Here is a 19301-nt window from a genome sequence, read left to right as displayed (position 1 = left end):
ATATTGCACTTTTACCTTTGCGCTAGGTATACACTCTTAGTTGCTTGTTTTATAAGGGAATACGCTTAAGAGTTCTGGTGATTTGTAGTTTTCTTGCCTACCTATGTTGAATGCACTTATTGTACTTATTGTTTGGATAAATGACTTATGTAATGTAAAAAATAGCCGATCTACAATCTCACAACGCATCGCATCACGATGCGTTGTGAGCTTATAGATTGGCTATTTTCACTACTACTTAAGTGTTTCCCCCCTAATTTGTGGAATTTCTTAGATTTTTTCTTTATTAATGAAATTCTTCGAAAAATGTTTGAATTTGTTATGAGTTTTCTTTTGTTGAAAGAATAATAATTAATAACAAAATGTAGGAAACTAAAAAAAAAGGGATATTGACCTGCGACCCATAAAAAGTGTTTGGAACGGTGGTTAGAGCTTTGAAACAGGGATAGACGCCCGCATTCTCAGGCTGACATACTGACAATAAGCCTCTCCAACCTACTTACTTACTGTAAATGTTCTACTGTGGTTCATTTCATTCTCTGGCTAAGTAAAAGCACCATGGCTAAGTCTAACACACTGTGTCCCGGGTTGTTCTCTCTAGGAATCGGAAAGGTGAAGAGCAGAAAGGCGGGGATGAGAGAGACGGCCTCCAATGCCGACGCGGACATGTACGCGGACAACGGCGAGCGGCTGTACGACCTCAACCTGCCCGCCCTGGTCAAGTTCAGCTACACGGCCGAGCGCGAGGACGAGCTGTCGCTGGTGAAAGGCACGCGGGTGGTGGTGATGGAGAAGTGCAGCGACGGCTGGTGGCGCGGCAGCTACAACGGGCGGTGCGGCTGGTTCCCCTCCAACTACGTCACGGAGGACATGGACGGGACCGCGGGGGGAGGAGGCGGCGGCGGCGGCGTGGGAGGCATGGGCGACCCAGCGGGGTCGCTGACGGAGAAGCTGTTCACGGTGGTGAACAGCGCCACGAACGGCAACCGGGTGCTGCACACGGTGCAGGCGCTCTACCCGTTCAACTCGGGCAACGACGAGGAGCTGAACTTTGAGAAGGGCGAGGTGATGGACGTTGTGGAGAAGCCCGAGAACGACCCCGAGTGGTGGAAGTGCCGCAAGTCGGACGGACAGGTGGGCTTGGTGCCCAAGAACTACGTGACGGTGATGGACTCCACCTCCACCGCCCACAATCCGCTGGCGGCGCCCGCCGGGCCGCCCACGCCCGACTGTGACTACATCTCGCCCTCGACCGTCGGGCGCTTCGCGGGGAAGGAGTGGTACTACGGCAAGGTGACGCGCCACCAGGCGGAGGTGGCCCTCAACCAGCGGGGCTCGGAGGGAGACTTCCTCATCCGCGACAGCGAGTCATCGGTCAGTACCAACGTAGCCAAGCGCAATGTGGTCACATCTGGTTATTGATTTATTGGTTTGAGATTAGAATAAAGTCAACACTCACTCTGTGTTCATGCAGTGGTGGAAGGTAACTAAGTGCATTTACTCAAGTACTGTACTTAAGTACAATTTTGAGGTATTTTTTTTTACTTTACTGGAGTATTTCCAATTTTCTGTACTTTTACTTCTACTCCACTACATCTCAGAGGCAAATATCGTACTTTTACTCCACTACAATTATTTGAAAACTTTTGTTACTAGTTACTTAGATTAGAGTAGATTTTGATTATTATTACAAAACATACATTTACCACTTCAGCCCTATTTAAACTTTGGCTATTTGAAAACAGCCGATCTACAAGCTCACAACGCGTCGCATCAGCTTGTAGATCTGCTCTTTTCAAAAGACTTTTACACATTTTAGACATTCTGCATAACTAGTACTTTTACTTTTGATACTTTCAGTATATTTTGATGCCAATACTTTTGTACTTTTACTCAAGTAAATTTCGATTTCCGTACTTTTACTTGTAAGAGTATTTCTGCATTGCAGTATTGATACTTTTACCTAAGTAAACAATTTGTGTACTTTTTCCACCACTGTGTACATGTACCATCTGTTTCCATTGTATGCCTCTTAATAACTGCTTTAATTATTAACTTGAAGGCTAATGTTCAACTCCTTCCTGTCTCCTCCTCTCTCACTGTCTTTTAGCCAAACGACTTCTCCATCTCCCTGAAAGCGCAGGGCAAGAACAAGCATTTCAAGGTGCAGCTGAAGGAAAGCCTCTACTGCATCGGACAGCGCAAGTTCAACTCTATGGAGGAGCTGGTGGAACACTACAAAAAGGCCCCCATCTTCACCAGCGAGCAGGGGGACAAACTGTACCTGATCAAGGCGCTGGCCTCCTCCTGATCTCTCTCACTTTACAGACAGACACACACACACACACACACACACACACACACACACACACACACACACACACACACACACACACACACACACACACACACATCAACTCGTGCACCAAACTACACTCACGCAAGGACACACACTAACATTCAAAACTCAAAACACCTGAAGACTTAATATCAGGACGTATGTGCTGGAAATTGTGAGCATTCCAAGAGGAGACCGGGGAGAAAGTAAGAGTGAGAGAGAGAGAGAGAGAGAGAGAGAGAAAGAGAAACGGACGGAGGGAGATAAAAAGACTTTGGACTCCCGAGAGTTTGGACTACAGACCTCTTGGTCGACCGTTCTAAAATATCCAGATGTGTTTAGGTCATAGGCAATGCCATGTATTTCCACCTTGACACCTATTAGATCTACATTTAGTTTTTCTTTTTTTTGTTGTTGTTGATAATATATATTCTTTTTAACAGTTTCTTTTTAAAAATGTGATGATTTTTAACTCTATCCCCGTACTCGACAACAACAGAATATGAAGCATCTTCAGATGATGGGTGTTTGCGACATCCAGCGTTTAGCCTGAAGTTCTTTACATTTCAACTCATTTTTTTGTGTTTGTCTGTCTTAACTCATTCTTCATAAAATGCTACGGTGTGGACACAGTAATCCACAGCTTTTGCTAACTGCTAATCATGAATAAAAATAAGTGACCAAAGTATATTTATTGGAAGGATTTCTTTTGTCAGATCGTGGTTTACGGACATTGGAGTGTCACGCTGTGGGTTTGCTTTTGACGATGATTCCGATGATTACAGGTAAGAAATATGATTCTCCTATCTGTGTATGATGAAACCTAATACGTTGAAAGCATTTCTTGTTTTTTCATTTAGCTCTGCTAGTCCCTTTCATTTAAAAAAAAATCCCTATGGTGGTGTGTGACAGTTTAGAAAGCTTCATATAATCATACCAGCAATGGCAGAAAGAGAACATTTACAGAGGAGCCGAAGAAATCAATCTCTTTTTTTCTTTTTTTAACCCATTCAATCCGGGACCACATCTGTCATTTTAGATTTCTTTGGCTATTCAGATATACAAGCTCATAGCACGACACCGAGTGCCGCACTATGAGCTTGGAAAAATCATGAACATTTTTGCAAATCTTGTTGCAAAAACTTATGTTATATCAGTGGTTCTCAAACCTTTTCATGTCAAGGACCTCCAACATTGTATGATTTTGGCTGCCGATCCCCATCAAAAGTTCCAGGGACCCCCAGAAGCAAAGATTTGAGTTCAAAATGTTCTTTCAAAACATAATGTTGCACAAATGTTCAAGATTTTTCTAAAATAGCAGAACTACAAGCTCGTAGCGTGGCACTCGGTGCTGCACTATGAGCTTGTAGGATATGCTAATTTTGAATAGCCCAAAGTATAAAATAAATGTTATAGCAAAAAATCTAAAATGACACAGTATGTGTTCCCGGATTGAATGGGTTAAATTTTCTTTGAATATGGAGACTGGTTTAGTGCAGCGACCACACCCCTCTCACTAGCCCTCCATTGGAGGGTGATGTGTCCTCCCCAGTGTTGCCTGGAGAACAAACAATTCAAAAGCATTTGCCAAACTGTTTTAGTGACAACATAGTAATGTGTAGTGTTTATGTATTACAGGACGGAATCATATCATCGCCGTCGGGCAGAAAAAAAGTTAGAACTGTTATTCTAACTTTCTGTTTTTTCGAAAATGAACGCCCTACTTGATTATAGTACAGTGTCACACAGAAGCATCAAAAGTAGCAGATCTACAAGCTCGAAACACGGCTTAAAGCCACGCGTTTTGAGCTTGTAGATCTGCTACGTTTGCTGGAAAGGAACAGTTTTTTTCCCTAAATTATAATTTTTATCCCGCGATTTTTGTAACCCATTTTTTTTCACCCGGTGCCAATTTCCTAAGTGATCCTGGGCGCTACACCAGTCCTACACCAGCACTACACCAGTCCCCCACAGCCTGGGGAGGCCAGGGCCGAGCTCATGCTTCCTTCAGTGCATGAGAGCCAACTGACCTTCTTGTCACCTGGCAGGGGGGAGTTTCCCTGGTAGGACGTAGCGTGTGGAAGGAACACGTTATTCCAACCAGTTCCCTTCCCCTCCATCAGGCGCCCCGGCTGTCGTGGGGGAGGCGGTATAGTGACCAGGATTACTACATGTTTTGTGAGGGTATTAACAACCCTGGGAGACACGGGGAGAACATGCAAACTCCACACAGAGTAGGCCCTTTCGCCAACCCCACCTAGGCTATGGGCGCTGATGACGCGGAGGAGAAGACACGCCCCCAGCGCCCACAGCGTCCCCGGCGGGAATCGAACCCAGGACCTTCTTGCTGTGAGGCGACAGCGAAAGTAACAGTTTTGTAACATGTGAGGTTTCCACCCGACAGAGACGATATGGTATAGCAGTGGTTTTCAACCTTTTTCATGCCAAGGACCCCTAAATTGATATACATTTGGGCGCGGACGACCATCTGAAAATGTTTTGTGCCAGGGACCCCCAGAAGAGAAGATATGTGTTAAAAAATGCAAAATTCTACAAAACACTTTTTTGAAAATGTTCAATAATAGCAGATAAACAAGCTGCAGCGCGGGACGAAGTGACACGCTGTGAGCTTGTATATGTGCTATTTTTCAATGGCCAACGTACAGTATACAATATGGATAAAGAGGTGAAAATGTATTAACACCTTTTGCTGGGGATCCCCTGGAACCCCCTCAAGGACCACTGGTTGTGAACCACTGTGGTATAGTGTTCATTAGATGGCAGAATCATATGCATGGATTAAGGTTCTGTCGCCACAACCGATTTTAGTCATTGGGATTCCATAGAAGCATGTCAAGCACTGAAAATAGCTGATCTACAAGCTCAACGTGTCACGCCGCGACATGTTGTGAGCTTGTGGATCAGCTATTTTTGTTGTTAGCTATTTTAGGATTAAAGAGTATTTGAAGTGGTCAAACTAACAATAGAATACATTTTCAGAAGCATCCTCCATAAATCCCTAAATGTCTCAGATTTATCATAAAAGCGGTTAAATGGTTAAAGCCTATCCTATCAATCTGCAATTTCTTCAACGGTTTGGCTGTATGTAGAACAGCAAGGTTTAGAAGGATAATACCTAAACATCGTTATTTTACATATTGTGTTAATTGTTTAGGAAGCGGAGCGCTGATGTGGAGGGACTCCTTTCATGCTGTTTCACAAATCACAGATTTGGAGGACTTTCAGTCATATTTTATTTTTGCTTTATTCCATGCATATGGTATAGTGTTCATTAGCGGGCAGAATCATATGGTAGCCTATAGTGTTTATTAGATGACAGAATTATATTTTTGTATGTTTCTGTGAAGACGAGAGCTCAACAGTGAGGTAGTAACAATCCCATTTTAATCAGCAATAATGTAATAATCCAACATAGACTTAAAGGAGTAGTTCACCCCCCAAAAAATGACTTATTTTCTATCAATTACACACCCCATGAAGCCTTGAATTCATGGAGATTTTTTTGTTTTTGTCTTATTCCTAAGCCAATAATTTGATGACCGCGGGTCATCGTTCAATAGGAGACTCAGTAGGAGACTCTTCTGACGGTCATCAAATGATTGGCTCAGGAATGTGACAAAAACAAAAAAAATGGCAGAGGGTTGGCAGGAGAGTTGGCAGCCATTGTATTGCATGACTTATTTTTTCTATGACATAGTATAGTATGTATATTTATATACTATTGTGTCCATTTACTGTAGGAACTGAATTAATAACAAGCTAAACACCCCTTTGTATCAGCTCCATGGAACAGGCCATGCGATTATGATGGTGAAATAGTTGGGCAAGCACGCTGTATTTCTTAACATTTTCTCCAGCTTTTAAGTAACAGTTCCCCTTCCAGCAGGTTACTAAATATAGCCTACAGCCTATTAGCCAGGTGTAAGTAGCCTAATCAAACTTGACTAAGTCTACCCATTTACAGCAGTAATACAATTCAATTCACTGCATAATCCAAACATAATCACTGAATCATTACTGATCGAGGTGTTTAACAAAATATTTATTTACTGACAGCCACAACAGAAGAAACAAACAAAGGATCAGAGGGGGTGTCTGAGCCTGCATGTTCTCAATCAACCTAATTACATCCTGCTTGATGGAGTAATATGTGACTACCACACAAAATTAAAGTCTTAAGATTCAAACCCCCAATCATCAGATTTGTGAAGCATCTCCATTTTCTCTCGTGCAGCCAGGCCTTTCACATCGATTAGATGTTTTAGGATTTGAGGTTGAAGAATTGACTGAATCTGTACATCCATGATCAGGGTTCATTACAACACAACCAGCAGGGGTGTAGTGCTACTTTTAGAAGTGGGGAGCACAGCTATACTGCTTGTCTCCCCCTACACCAAATCTCTTAGCCAAAAATACCCGATCTACAAGCTCACAATGCATCGCAGCTCTCATTTTAGAAGCCAGGCGCATACCACAGGTTTTGAAAAAAACATATGTTGCTATTATCAGTGGTGCTCACACTTTTTCATGTCAAGGACCTCCCAAATTATATGTATTTGGCCGCGGACCCCCATCTGAAAATACTTTGTCCCCCCCCCCCCCAGATGTGCACAAATTTTCACTTTTTTCCCCAAAAATAGCAGATCTACAAGCTCATAGCACGGCAATCGGTACCGCGCTATGAGCTTGTATATCTGCTATTTTGGAATAGCCCAAAGAAATAAAAAAAATTACAGATGCATTCCCGGTACATATGGATTAAGACACCCATAATAGGGCTCATAGAGGCTTCAATGCAGCCTGACAGCACGTCGCGGGTTCGCATCCCGATTCCGACGTCCTTTGCCGCGTGTCACTTCCCGTCTCTCTCTCCCCATTTCCTGTCAATCTCCACTGGTACTATCAATAAAGGCAGATAAAGCCCACCCCAACAAAAAATAACTCACACCAGGATTACAGCCCAACAACTAAGCCATGAAAGTAAGAAAGAAAAGGGCCTGCCAAGATGATGTCACTGCTAGCTCAAGTAGTCATCATGCGTGATGGGAGGGAAGGCAGGAGTAGGGGGAAGCTGGGGGAGAAGTCAGGGTCGCCCCAGGGTTGTGTTTGTATGAACGGCCTGCTTCCTCCTGCAGACACGTAAAAGATCTCAAGAAAACAGGGGTGTTTCATGTACAATACTACAGATGTTGCTGACTAGTGACAGAGAGGTTGTTTGTGCCTATGATAGTTGTTTATTGTGGGATCGCTAAAGCGATCACACTAATGTTATCGCAACTATTTATTATATACTATACTTATTCCGCCCGTTTTTTGACCCGTAACTAGTCCTTCATACTTTTAGCTACAAACTCCGTTCCAACTCTACAACGTTCGGCCTATTTACATATCGGCTACCGTTAGAATGTTTGAAATAATTACTACTCTTAGAGATAGACCTTAGCAACCGCCTATTAGACCCTAGCAATCACTGTTTTACCCTAAAAAACTACATTTTACACTACTCAACACTTTAAAAACTTTTAACACTACTAATACTTTAACACCTTTCAAATCTTTAGAACCTTTCAAACCTTTTAAACCTTAAACACTTACAAACCTTTCAAACTTATAAAACTATCAATATAGTAGTTATAGTTATCATATTGTAAGGTATCTGTCTCATACTGTAGTTATCATATTGTAAGTTATCTGTCTCTCTCTTCTAATAGTTATCATATTGTAAATTATCATGTAAGGTATCTGTCTCTCTCTCTCTTCTAATAGTTATCATATTGTAAGTTATCTGTCTCTCTCTTCTAATAGTTAACATATTGTAAGTAAGGTATCTGTCTCATAGTTATCATATTGTAAGTTATATTGTAAGGTATCTGTCTCATAGTTATCATATTGTAATTTATCTCTCTTCATGTAAGGTATCTGTCTCTCTCTCCTAATAGTTATCATATTGTAAGGTATCGTTATCATATTGTAAGTTATCTGTCTCTCTTCTAATAGCAATTTATCTGTCTCTCTCTTCTGATAGTTATCATATTGTAAGTTATTTGTCTCTCTCTTCTAATAGTTATCATATGTATAGCACGCAAGTGAACATGATAAGTAAGAACCACTGTGTCAATCTCGAGCATACATGTCCACAGTAACCTTGGAACAGCGCCCTCTACTGGCAGTGACGTCAGACTTCGGTGCTCTATATCCATTGCCATTGACAATGCATGTAAGGTATCTGTCTCTCTCCCCTAATAGTTATCATATGTAAGGTATCTGTCTCATAGTTATCATATTGTAAGTTATCTGTCTCTCTCTCCTAATAGTAAGTAAGGTATCTGTCTCGTAGTTATCATATTGTAATCTCTCTCTCTCTCTCTCTCTCTCTCTCTCTCTCTCTCTCCAACCCTTTCCCCAGCTCCACTTTTCCCTCTCTCTAGCCCCACCTCCTCCCCAATTTGGCCCCTCCCCTTTCTGGACCCTCCCACTCCTCTATTTGGCCCGCCCCTTCCTCTATCTGGCCCTACCCCTCTCTCTCAATCTTTCTGTAATATTTCACCTGCCCGTCTATATTTTTAGCGGCGCTAGCCGCTCTATACCTAAAGGTATAGATAGTATTTTGTGTCACTACCGAAACGAAAATTAAATCCGAAAAAATCACTTAGTGTGGAGGCCAAAATCGTCCCCCCAAAAACCTGTTAGGTGTACGTTTCAGGCAATTTAGAGTTGATTGGTAGTACTTTTTAGTGGAGTAATTTTTTTTCACCATTGTGTCACTACCGAAACGTTTTTGTGTCACTACCGAAACGAAAGTTAAATATGAAAAAATCACTACGTGGTAGTACTTTGTAGTGGAGTAATTTCTTTTTCACCATTGTGTCACTACCGAAACGTTTTTGTGTCACTACCGAAACGAAAGTTAAATCTAAATTGCCTGAAACGTACTCCTAACAGGTTTTTGGGGGGATGATTTTGGCCTCCACACTTAGTGATTTTTTCGGATTTAACTTTCGTTTCAAACGAAAATTACCAATCAACTCTAAATTGTCTGAAACGTACTCCTAACAGGTTTTTGGGGGGACGATTTTGGCCTCCACACTTAGTGATTTTTTTGGTTTTAACTTTCGTTTCGGTAGTGACAAACTTTCGTTTCGGTAGTGACACAATGGTGAAAAAATAAATGTATTTGTCTTGTTTGTTGTTCAAGTCAAAGCACCAGGAAGGCTGTATTTCTTGGCCAACAGTTAGCTCAATGGGTTGAGACGCAGTATTCATGATCCAGAGGCCATGAGTTCAAATCCCACTGGTGTCTTTACTGTGATGCTTCCCTTTGCAGACTAACTTCTAGAAAAACAAGTTAAAACCACCAGGAAACCTGTAACTCTCAGCCAACAGCTTAGCTCAACTGGTAGAGCGTCTGTCCAATAACATGACTTGACTTGACTTGAGCGGGTTCGATTCCCACTCGAGTCAGGTGTCCCCGGTAACTTGGGGCAACGGATAAATTGACTGATATCCTTAGTGATGCTTCCCTTTGCAGACTAACTTCTAGAAAAACAAGTTAAAACCACCAGGAAACCTGTAACTCTCAGCCAACAGCATAGCTCAACTGGTAGAGCGTCTGTCCAATAACATGACTTGACTTGACTTGACTTGAGTGGGTTCGATTCCCACTCGAGTCAAGTGTCCCCGGTAACTTGGGGCAACGGATAAATTGACTGATGTCCTTAGTGATGCTTCCCTTTGCAGACTAACTTCTAGAAAAACAAGTTAAAACCACCAGGAAACCTGTAACTCTCAGCCAACAGCATAGCTCAACTGGTAGAGCGTCTGTCCAATAACATGACTTGACTTGAGTGGGTTCGATTCCCACTCGAGTCAAGTGTCCCCGGTAACTTGGGGCAACGGATAAATTGACTGATATCCTTAGTGATGCTTCCCTTTGCACACTAACTTCTAGAAAAACAAGTTAAACCCACCAGGAAACCTGTAACTCTCAGCCAACAGCATAGCTCAACTGGTAGAGCGTCTGTCCAATAACATGACTTGACTTGGCTTGTGTGGGTTACTCCCACTCGAGTAACTTACAGATTTCCTGCAGGTTTTAACTTGTTTTTCTAGAAGTTAGTCTGCAAAGGGAAGCATCACTCAGGATATCAGTCAATTTATCCGTTGTCCCAAGTTACCGGGGACACTTGACTCGAGTGGGAATCGAACCCACTCAAGTCAAGTCATGTTATTGGACTGACGCTCTACCAGTTGAGCTATGCTGTTGGCTGAGAGTTACAGGTTTCCTGGTGGTTTTAACTTGTTTTTCTAGAAGTTAGTCTGCAAAGGGAAGCATCACTAAGGATATCAGTCAATTTATCCATTGCCCCAAGTTACCGGGGACACTTGACTCGAGTGGGAATCGAACCCACTCAAGTCAAGTCATGTTATTGGACAGACGCTCTACCAGTTGAGCTAAGCTGTTGGCTGAGAGTTACAGGTTTCCTGGTGGTTATAACTTGTTTTTCTAGAATTTAGTCTGCAAAGGGAAGCATCACAGTAAAGACACCAGTGGGATTTGAACTCATGGCCTCTGGATCATGAATACTGCGTCTCAACCCATTGAACTAACTGTTGGCCAAGAAATACAGCCTTCCTGGTGCTTTGACTTGAACAACAAACAAGACAAATACATTTATTTTTTCACCATTGTGTCACTACCGAAACGAAAGTTAAATCCGAAAAAATCACTAAGTGTGGAGGCCAAAATCGTCCCCCCAAAAACCTGTTAGGAGTACGTTTCAGACAATTTAGAGTTGATTGGTAATTTTCGTTTCGGTAAAATGTATTTTACCGAAACGAAAGTTAAATCCGAAAAAATCATTAAGTGTGGAGGCCAACATCGTCCCCCCAAAAACCTGTTAGGAGTACGTTTTAGGCAATTTAGAGTTGATTGGTAATTTTCGTTTCGGTTGCCTGAAACGTACTCCTAACAGGTTTTTGGGGGGACGATTTTGGCCTCCTCCACTTAGTGATTTTTTCGGATTTAACTTTCGTTTAGGTAAATTAAATTTTACCGAAACGAAACATTTTCCTGATTTTTTTGGGTAGGCTAGAAAATTGGAAAAATGGCAAAGACATTCTTTGATTTTTATTCTGGGATGAAAGATTTGGGAAAAAAAATATATTTTGAGCTTTTCTCAGTGTCAGTCCCAAATCAAAAGAAGCCAAAATACTAAGCACAATATCAGAAAAATGGAGCATTTTCCTGATTTTTTGGTGGAATAGAAAATTGAAAAAATGAAGCAATACGATACGATACGATACAACTTTATTGTCAGCTTTCACCGAAATTTGCTTTGTGTCCATGACGTCACCGTTCAAGATACAGGCAGGACATACACAATACATTACACAAAGTACATTACAGGACATACATCACAGAAGCAGACAGAAACAAGCAATGTTTTATTTGGGTTCTGAAACGAAAATCAGTAAGATAGACTTGAGAAGTGAATTCGAATTGAATCTCAGATTATACTAAGATACCTTCACAGGGGCCCGGGGGATCTTAGTATAATCTGAGCTTCAAATTGGAAGTGAATATTTGAAAAATTGAGCAATATCTAATTTGGGGTCTGAAAGGAAAATCAGTAAAATAATTGTTTAAAAAGTGAATTGGAATAGAATGTGAGATTATTCTAAGATCCCCTGACCATGCATCCTTGAGATGTTTTACTTTGAAATCATTTGTAGTTTTGGAGATATTTAACTTTAAGCGCCCCATGCATTGTTAATGCGGCAATGGACACTTAAAGGCAGGCTTACAACTACATACTTATGCCTAGTAACCTCATTCATACTTTAAAATGTTCATCTTACTGTGGACACGTTTGCCTGAAAAGGAATATTTGAAATGTTGCATAGTTTTAGAATTGTACTCCTTTAAAAGTTCAGAGATTTATAGTGGAGGCGGATGGAAGGTTTTGGGACCTCAAAAAAACACTTTCACCTAGAAACTCCATTCACAGTTCAAAACTTCCACCTTACTGTGGACATGCATGCTTGAGATTTTTTCTTTGAAATCATTTGTAGTTTTGGAGATATTTAACTTTAAGCGCCCCATGCATTGTCAATGCGGCAATGGACATTTAAAGGCAGGCTTACAACTACATACTTACGCCTAGTAACCTCATTCATACTTTAAAATGTTCATCTTACTGTGGACATGTTTGCCTGAAAAGGAATCTTTGAAATGTTTCATAGTTTTAGAATTGTACTCCTTTAAAAGTTCAGAGATTTATAATGGAGGCGGATGGAAGGTTTTGGGACCTCAAAAAAACACTTTCACCTAGAAACTCCATTCACAGTTCAAAAAATCCACCTTACTGTGGACATGCATCCTTGAGATGTTTTACTTTGAAATCATTTGTAGTTTTGGAGATATTTAACTTTAAGCGCCCCATGCATTGTTAATGCGGCAACGGACACTTAAAGGCAGGCTTACAACTACATACTTACGCCTAGTAACCTCATTCATACTTTAAAATGTTCATCTTACTGTGGACATGTTTGCCTGAAAAGGAATCTTTGAAATGTTGCATAGTTTTAGAATTGTACTCCTTTAAAAGTTCAGAGATTTATAATGGAGGTCGATGGACGATTTTGGGACCTCAAAAAACACTTTCACCTAGAAACTCCATTCACAGTTCAAAAATTCCACCTTACTGTGGACATGCATGATTGAGATTTTTTTCTTTGAAATCATTTGTAGTTTTGGAGATAATTAACTTTAAGCGCCCCATGCATTGTCAATGGCAATGGACATTTAAAGGGGGAAAGTACAAACTTTGGCTTTTACCTTTATCTAATCTTTCTTTGGGGGGGGGGACACGCAATAACCCCACATTTGCAAGACCACTTTGGTAGAGGTTTGGGTTTTGTAGTTACCTTGCCATCATATAAGTATATAAATATAAATCTTCTCATGGGGGGCCCTGACACTACATCTTTTCACATGGGGGTCCACTGCCAAATACATGTTAATTTGAGGGGTCATTGACAAGAAAATGTTGTCCCATAGCGTCCAAAGAGACAGCTGTAGGTGAATGGATAAAGTGACTGACTTGTGAGCCGAAGGTTCCAGGTTCAAGCATCGACCACAATATCAAGTTAGGATGTCCCTGAGCAAGACATTTCTAACTGCTCCTCTAAGTAGAGACATCAGCTGGCTAAAGCTGAAAGCTGCATATCCCCCAAAAGATCAATTAGGTGTTCTTATCAGGAATGAAATGGTCGTGTTTTTTCACCCTAACAGCACAGGACAGCAGTTTTATGCCTGTTTACATGCAGGTTGTATTTTGTAAAGCTTGACTCTGACTTAGTATAGTATGCCTGTTGTTTCCTTTCATTTTTTGACATTATTATTAAAATCAGAGTGCTATAGCTGAGTGGGCCTGCCTGTTAAACCAGAGGTCCTAGATGTCCTGGGTACAATTCCAGGTCCGGTCAACAATGTGGCAATGTGTGTGCCTAAGAATGATTTGAGGCTGCTAGTTGTAAAAGTGCAGAGGACACATTTCACGAATGTGCATAACAGTATACAGTATATACTTAGCGATCACACTAATGTTATTGCCACTATTTATTATATACTTATTCCGCCTGTTTTTCGACCCCCAACTAGTTCTTCATACTTTTAGCTACAAACTCTGTTCCAACCCTACAACGTTCGGCCTACTTAGGACATATCGGCTACCATTTGAATTGTTGAAAAACAATTGTAACTTTAGAGATATTTCACTTTTAATTGCTAAAAATACCTTAGACCTTTAACACCTTTAAACCTTAAACCTTTAAAACCTTTAGAAACTTTAGAACCTTAAATCTGTAAAACCTTTCAAACCTTTATAACCATAGGCCTTTACAAACTTAAACCTTTAAAACCTTTAGAACCTTTAAAACCTTTAAAACCTTTAAAATCTTAAACCTTTATAACCTTAAACCTTTAAAACCTTTAACACTACTTATACTTTAAAACCTTTAACACTTACAAAACTATCAACATTCTTACCGATCCCACACTGTTTCTTCAGGAACAGTACTTTCTAGTTTCTTCCTGTCCTCCTCATCATGTCAGCCTGACACTCAGCCTGAATGTTCATTTTGTTTCACTCCATTATTCAGTCTGAAAGCCCTCAGTGCAGCCGTTTTCTGAGATGGGGCGTGGCCAAAGTGGGACTCTTTGGCGATTGATTCGTACTGGATTATCCCGATACAGATTGGGCCGGTTAGATTTTCAACCGAGAAAACCCTGCTACAGCGTCACCAGACCCTGAATGCGAGGCTACCATCATGTTGCAGGGTCCTTCCAAGAATCTTCAAGAGAGAGGGTGTAGCATAGGCAAACGCAGCAGCAGCAGCAGTGTTTGAACTCAGAAGGTTTAATTGCGAGGGCCGGCTAGCTAGCATTCAGCATCTACAGGAAAGCTTGCTGCTGCAGTGAGCTGATCCAGTGGGCTTTAGGAGGTGGCTCATGATGCTGTACGTGGTGCCACTGCTGGAGTTGGACCCGAGCTCAGAATGAGAGAGAGAGAGAGAGAGAGAGAGAGAGAGAGAGAGAGAGAGAGAGAGAGAGAGAGAGAGAGAGAGAGAGAGAGAGAGAGAGAGAGAGAGAGAGAGAGAGAGAGAGAGAGAGAGAGAGAGAGAGAGAGAGAGAGAGAGAGAGAGAGAGAGAGAGAGAGAGAGAGAGAGAGAGAGAGAGAGAGAGAGAGAGAGAGAGAGAGAGAGAGAGAGAGAGAGAGAGAGAGAGAGAGAGAGAGAGAGAGAGAGAGAGAGAGAGAGAGAGAGAGAGAGAGAGAGAGAGAGAGAGAGAGAGAGAGAGCTTTTCAGAGAGGAGGAATGGAAAAATGAGCCCTGAAAAACTAAAGCAGTGAATTGAGATCCAAGGAGGAGCCTTGGACAATGTCTCCTGCTGGCAGCTGTATCTGGAATACCAATCCTAATCATGAGGGGTGGAGAATAATGGTGGCCAACGCGCTGATCCGTTGTGAGGAATAAAACAGAGCTTTCAGGGAAACTCTGAATATATACAGAATATACCACAAAATATATGAGGAAAGAGAGAGATTTGGGCATTGAAAGGAGAGTTTGGTCAAGTTGTTATCAGGGTTGGAACTGCTGCTTAAAGGAGTGGTTCTCAAACTTTTTCTTGTCAAGGACCCCCACATTGATATGTATTTAGCAGCAGAGCCCCATCTGAAAACGTTTTGTGCCAGTGACCCCAGAAAAGAAGATGTTTGCCAATATTATTCAAAGTTTTGCAAACATTTTCGAAAAGAAGAAAACGTTATTAAAAAATAGCAGATGTACAAGGTGGCAGCGCGGCACAAAGTTATGGACTTTGAGCTTGTAGGTCTGCTATTTTTTAATATAGCCAACATATAAATGGATAAAGTGGTTAAAATGATAGTGATGCTATATTAACTACTTTTGCTGGGGACCAGGGACCAAGGATCAGGGACCAGGGACCAGGGACCCCCCCCCCCCCCCCCCCCCCCAGGACACTTTGAGTACCAATGTAGTTTGTCTCATATTAAAAATTCCCTTTCCCTTCAAACGTTCCCGAATTCCTGAATAATCCACTTTCCATGTGTAGGCCTACCCTCAAAAGTTCCTGCAATAATAATAATTTCTTGTTGATAAATTATTACAAATTCCATTCTATAATTGTCAAATCGGAACCAAGCAGTCCTGTCTTGAGCAATTCAAAATGGGTCATATTGCTTAGTTCCTGCCGTTTTATAAATCTGTAACAATGCCTGACATTATAATGACAAGATACCTGATATTTTAATTGCCAGTTAGGCTATAAACAGGAATGGTGTATAATTGTGGTGCAACGTGGCTGTTACTTAAAATTGCAATTCCACAATTTTTTTAATTAACGCTCGTCTTTTAAGTTACACGTTTAGGTAATACCTGTCTGTGAGGGAAAACAGTTTACTACACAGTTGTAAATCAACTGTCTGATCTTCTTCCATGAGTTCACTTCTTTGACTTACACCTCTGTAGCATCTGAGGTTACTATATAACAGTGGTACTCAAAGTTTAAGTGGGGTCTGCACTTAAAGGAGTAGTTCATCCAAAAAATGACTTATTTTCTTTCAATTACACACTCCATGAAGCCTTGAATTCATGGAGATTTTTTTTGTCCTAATCCAATAATTTGATGACCGGCTCAAAGAGTCAAATTATATTGGATTAGGAATGCGACAAAAGCTAAGTTAATGCTTAAACACCTTTTGATTTGTTTAAAAATGCGCTGTCTTGGCCTGGGCCTTAGCGTGACGGTCCAGGAACCCTAGGCTGCAATTCGACTCCCATACATACTCCGTATATAACTATATATTTACAATTTAACACTTAACCATTAATCATTGCTCTAAATATACTGTACATCATGACATTTATGACATTGATCTTTCTGATCTTAAATGAATGATCCATTCTTTATGCTTGCCTGGAGTGTAATACTCTGGACTTGTGTTCTGTTGCTTTGTTTGTCATTAGTATATCTAGTTGTCTCTCTTGTTTAGGACCCCCTCGAATATGAGATTCTACATCTCAAGGGGTTATTCCTAATAAATAATTTCAATCAAACTTAATGTATACTCCATCGCATGACGGTCTTGCTTTTCACCAAGTGACACCATTGAACTACAGTATACATTAGGCTTTTGCCTACTGCCAACCAAAGATATTCATTCTCCTTTGTGTGATCCTCATACTTGTACTAGTGCTGTCACCAGTGGTGGAAAGGAACTAAGTACATTTACTTAAGTACTGTAATAAGTACAACGTTGAGGTACTTTTACTTTACTAAAAGTAGGCTATGTCCAATTCTCAATACTTTATACTTGTTACTCCACAACATCTCAGAGGCAAATATTGTACGTTTTACTCCACTACAATTATTTGAAGACTTAAAGGGCAAGACCACTTTGTTAGAGGTTTGGGTTGTGTAGTTGCCTTGCCATGATGTAACTCCAAAGGTGGACAAGAAATCAAAAATAATTGCTCCATTGATTAGAAATTGATAATTCAAAATATACTCCTCATTGACTTACATTGTACAGTTTAACAGCTCTCAAAGTCACACTTTTAGCCCGTAAACAAACGCAAACAAAGTTGATTCAGACAATGTAGAGCATCACCAAACCCAGTACTGTTTATTTTTTTAATAAAAATGTCAACTTCCTGTTGATTTAGCTATTTTTATTAAGAAGAAAACACGGACTGGATCCGCGGATCCGGATCCGGATCTCCAAATATTAAAATCATCGGGAAGTTGACATTTAAAAAATAAACAGTACTGGGTTTGGTGATGCTCTACATTGTCTGAATCAACTTTGTTTGCGTTTGTTTACGGGCTAAAAGTGTGACTTTGAGAGCTGTTAAACTGTACAATGTAAGTCAATGAGGAGCATATTTTGAATGATCAATTTATAATCAATGGAGCAATTATTTTTTATTTCTTGTCCACCTTTGGAGTTACATCATGGCAAGGTAACTACACAACCCAAACCTCTACCAAAGTGGTCTTGCCCTTTAAGTTACTAGTTACTTTGTAGATTTTGATTATTATTACAAATCATGCATTAACCACTTCAGCCCTATATACATTCTGGCCATTTGAAAATAGCCGATCTACAGTACAAGCTCACAACGCATCGAGCTTGAAGATCTGTTATTTTCAAAAGACTTTCATACATGACAAACTTGTGAAATGGGACATACTGCACAATGAGTACATTTACTTTTGGTACTTCAAGTATATTTTGATGCCGACACTTTTGCACTTTTACTAAAGTAAATTTTGAATACGGGACTTCTACTTGTAACACAGTATTTCTACATTACAGTATTGATACTTTTACGTAAGTAAAACATTTGAGTACTTTTTCCACCACTGCTGCCAACCAAAAGTATTCATTCTCCTTTGTGTGATCCTCATACCTGTACTAGTGTTGTCAGACTTCTCACTGCACTTTGTTATCTTGTGAATGCTTTGCATGTGCGTCACCACGGTCACCTGAGTGTGATTAGTGGGTGATGTATTGGGAGTAATGTCCTCACACCTCCGGTTCTAAAAACATCCTCATAGCGTTTAGTGTCTCCTTATCAGGTGGGTGTATTGATTTGCGTCTTTGGGTTGAATGTTGTTGTAAAATTATCTAAAAATGTTAACCCATTAAGACCTGAGGCGATTCTTAAAAATGTTTTCTAAATCATCTAAAAATGTTAATTAGATCAGTGGTTCTCAACCTGTGGGTCGGGACCCCCAGGGGGGTCCCTGCATGATTTTGGGATGAAGTGACAATTTAAGTAACCTTTTTAATACCTAAAAAAAAATAAGCAAAGAAAAAGACCATTACTTCATCAAAAGTAATCAACAAACTATACTAAACCGGTCAAAAAAATGGAACATTTGAAAATAGCCGATCAGCAAGCTCACAAGGTAGAGTCTGCGTGGTTACTTATTGAAGTGTGCACCTACATAGGTGACATGTATGTCATGAAAGGTGCTATACAAATAGAATGTATTATCATCATTTTTACTATTACAACGCCTCTCAAAGCGATTTTCATCTGTGAAACTGAGTCAAACTAAATGTAATGCCTCAACTCACATTCTAAGTGCTTATCAGGATGGGGGGTCCCCAGTTCAAATATGATTATTTTGGGGGGGGGGTCACAGCCTGAAAAGGTCGAGAACCACTGCATTAGATGTACAAGTGTACTGTTTTTTTCATGATTCCAGATATAATGTGATCATTATGTGAAGGTGAAAGTCTCTGGCAGAAAGTGTTAATGCTTTACGAGGAAGCAAATGTCTTTGGCCCATAGGCAGGCTAGTAGCCTACAAGACATTTAAATTTGCATGGTAAATTTGACTGGCACTTGA

At 40.7% G+C, this 19301-nt stretch overlaps 1 protein-coding gene across 3 annotated transcripts in view; it reads left to right on the top strand.

Moving 5' to 3' along the window:
• Positions 1-3026, top strand: part of nck1b (NCK adaptor protein 1b) — a 46800-nt gene extending 43774 nt beyond the window's left edge. For all 3 annotated transcript variants that reach the window (XM_084049212.1, XM_084049213.1, XM_084049214.1), the window contains 2 exons: positions 602-1374; positions 2111-3026. In XM_084049212.1, coding sequence (XP_083905338.1) covers positions 602-1374; positions 2111-2311 — 974 coding nt within the window. In that variant the 3' untranslated portion in view covers positions 2312-3026. The remainder of the gene's footprint in view (positions 1-601; positions 1375-2110) is intronic.
• Positions 3027-19301: the final 16275 nt, after the last annotated feature.

The sequence above is a fragment of the Gymnoscopelus microlampas genome (assembly GCF_963454915.1).
Source record: "Gymnoscopelus microlampas genome assembly, chromosome: 22".
In the NCBI taxonomy this organism is placed as follows: Eukaryota; Metazoa; Chordata; class Actinopteri; order Myctophiformes; family Myctophidae; genus Gymnoscopelus; species Gymnoscopelus microlampas.
This window is presented reverse-complemented; position numbering and strand designations above follow the sequence as displayed.